The sequence below is a fragment of the Grus americana genome, unplaced genomic scaffold, assembly GCF_028858705.1.
Source record: "Grus americana isolate bGruAme1 unplaced genomic scaffold, bGruAme1.mat scaffold_451, whole genome shotgun sequence".
NCBI classification, from domain to species: Eukaryota; Metazoa; Chordata; class Aves; order Gruiformes; family Gruidae; genus Grus; species Grus americana.
The window spans coordinates 27,255-29,948 of NW_026561714.1; the positions used below are offsets into that span (position 1 = coordinate 27,255).

The 2,694-nt window shown below is 63.3% G+C and overlaps 1 protein-coding gene across 1 annotated transcript; it reads right to left on the minus strand.

The window, feature by feature from the left end:
• Positions 1–546: 546 nt before the first annotated feature.
• On the minus strand, positions 547–2,138 carry LOC129200749 (uncharacterized). The gene is made up of 3 exons (XM_054812023.1): positions 1,780–2,138; positions 1,509–1,627; positions 547–1,335 (listed from the first exon to the last, which is right to left on the minus strand). Exons 1-3 carry the CDS (start codon positions 2,133–2,135, stop codon positions 812–814), a joined length of 999 nt encoding a protein of 332 aa, XP_054667998.1. The 5' UTR covers positions 2,136–2,138; the 3' UTR covers positions 547–811.
• Positions 2,139–2,694: the final 556 nt, after the last annotated feature.

Genomic DNA, 2,694 nt, shown 5'->3' on the forward strand with positions numbered 1-2,694 from the left:
ACCACACCGGTGCCCAGCACCTTACGAAATGCACTGCTGGCACTGCTGCAGGGACAGCAGGGCTTGTTTCCACTGGAGCCGGTGCTGCTTTCAACCCCCCCAAACCAGAGATAACCCTTAGACTTGGTAGCATTGCCCAAATCCAGGAACAAACATTAAATCCAGAGGCACCCCACACCTGGCAGCACCCCCCAAACCTGGCAGCATGCACCCGACACAGCAACGTCCCCAAACCCTGAAGTTTCCCCGCAAATTGGCACCAACCTCCAGGCTCAGAAGCTACACCCCCCCCCCCCGAAAAACCCCCAAGCCCAGGGGCACACCTTAAGCCTGCCGACAGTCCCCCAAGTCCAAAGAACCAAGGAGTGCCCTGTGGGACGGCGGTGCTGCGCCTGGAGGTGGGGGAGAGCTGTCGCAGGGGAGTGGGGAAGGGGTAGCGAGGAGGGGTGCAATGGGGCTGAGGGGGGGGGGGATGCGTGTGAGCATGCCACTGGGGGGAAAGCGCTGCTCCGGAGTGACACTGAACTGCAGCCTCCCGGGGCCAGCAAGGCCTGAAGCACATGGGCAAGGTGCTGGGCAGCTGGCCAAGGCCAGCTCATAGGGAGGAATTCCGGTCTGGGGAAGATGCTGCCAACCCTGGGGGAGAAGAGCAGGGAGACCCCCAGTCCCATCCCCTAAGACTGGCCCTTGAGAAGGGCAGAGGAGGATGATGGACAAACGAGTGTGGGATCTCCCAGTGCAGCTAAGATGAGCAGCCAACTTTATTGTGCTGGGGCATGGGGGCCAGCACTCAGGGCTGGCGCATGACTGGTCAGCAGCATCTTCCAGGCCGGCTGTATGGTTTTTGCGCCCGATGTTGTAACCGCGAGCGGTGTCGGATGCGGTCTGGCCCAGGGTGGCTGGAGCGGCTGCTGCTCTCGAGCACCAGAGCGCCACGGGACAGCCCCGACGCTGCCTGGCTGGCAGAGGTGGAGCTGCTCCTCTGGAGCGCCAGCAAACCGAGGAACAGCCCCAGCGCCATCTGCCAGGCAGTGCTGGGGCTGCTCGGCTCGACGCTTGGAGCTGGCACGTGGCTGGTCCCACGGGGTTTGCCAGGCCGGCTGTATGGCTTTTGCGCCCGATGTTGTAAGCGTGAGCGGTGCCGGATGCGGTCTGGCCCAAGGTGGCTGGAGCGGCTGCTGCTTTCAGGCCCTGGGGAGCTGCGGGATGGCCCCGGTGGTGTGTAGGTGATGGTGCTGGGCCTGCTGCTCTCAGGCACCAGGGAGCCATGGGACAGCCCCGATGCCGCCTGGCTGGCGGTTCTGATGCTGGCAAGCTCTGACTTGTCACTGGCGCCTGCGAGGGGGGGGCAGGAAGGTCAGCAGCACGGCCACCCAGCCCCGGGGCAGGAGAGGCCATCGTGGTGCCCACAGCCCTCCTGAAGCCAAGCCCAACCTAAGTCCCTGCTACCAGGCCTAGCCTGGCCCTTGGCCCCAGCGCGGGGGACACCCGGGTGCTTTGCCTCTTACCAGGGCCCAGGCCAGCACAGCAGTCACACTGCCAGGTGGTTGCGCTGTTCCTCAGGTAGGAGCAGCGCCTGTGGATGCCTTTGGCTGCGCAGGAGCTACACAGGAGCATCTGCCAGGACCTGGGGAAGCAAAGGGGTTGCTGGTTGTGAGGACAAAGTGTCGCAAGCACCGGATTGCCTGGCAGAACCCTTCTTCTTAGTCCTTCCTCCCTGAGCACGTGGGGAGACAGAGATCCCATGCAGAGCCCTAGATCGCTGCTTTGGCAACTCACCCCTCTTCCTCTGCCTGCTCCCTGCCTCCCAGACAAAGGCACTTGCTGGCATTGCAGCGGATGTGCCTCTGATACACCAGTCCAAATGCCTGGTCGCTCTCCCGTGACGGTTGTCTGCTGGAGAAGGAAGGGAAAGTCTTGAGCCCCGGCTGCCCCAGCATCAGGCAGATCCAGGCCGTTCCTGCCCTTCTGCCCACACCCTGTTGCCAGCTCCTCCACGCAGCAGAGGACAAAGAGTCAGGGGACAGCAGGCGGCCAGGCCTGCCCTGGCCTGGCACCACGCTTGCGCCTGACGTCTTGTGAGTCGGGAAGAGAAAAACGAACCTCTTGGAGATTCGAATCCCCATGGTGAGCATTTCCATCACGAACTCATCTTTGCTTTGGCAACGCAAGCAGCGGAAGCAGACGCCGGCATGGATAGCCTGCTTCTGGATGCAGGTCCGGTGGAACCAGGCGTGTTGGCATGCTGGGCACACCATGGTGTGGTAGGACTTTTGTCCTCCACGAGGCCCAGGCAGATGATGCAGGTGGTGTTGTGCTCTGGAGCGGCCTGCACTGCCTGCTCTGGGCGGTGCTCCCAGCAGAAGGACCTGGGAGAAGGATGGAAGGGATGGGCAAGGTGAGGTGAGAAGTGCCGAGTCCTTCCCCGGTGACGGCGAGGAGGGCAGAGGAGGTGTGAAGGAGCCCCAGCTCCTGTCTGGGCTCAGGCTTGGGCTGTGGCAAGCTGATGGGAAGCGTCCCTGTGGGTTCCTCGCTTGCTGGTAGGTGGGGAGGCTCCTGCACGAGGGCCGGCAGCCCTTACCTGTACAGCCCGAAGAACTGGGTGACACATTCACCCTCTGAGGCGCAAGGGAGATGGAAGCTGCGGTCGCACCCCTTCTGCTGGCAGGTGATGGCGGCGCCCGTCTCGCCGCA

Bases quoted from the DNA above. Each gene is read 5' to 3' on its own strand.
- LOC129200749 (XM_054812023.1), bottom strand. From the start codon at position 2,135: ATGCTCACCATGGGGATTCGAATCTCCAAGAGGTTCGTTTTTCTCTTC. The intron at 1,628-1,779 runs GTGAGTTGCCAA...TTGCTTCCCCAG, and splicing joins GAGCAGGCAGAGGAAGAGGG to GTCCTGGCAGATGCTCCTGT. The intron at 1,336-1,508 runs GTAAGAGGCAAA...CCCCCCTCGCAG, and splicing joins CTGTGCTGGCCTGGGCCCTG to GCGCCAGTGACAAGTCAGAG.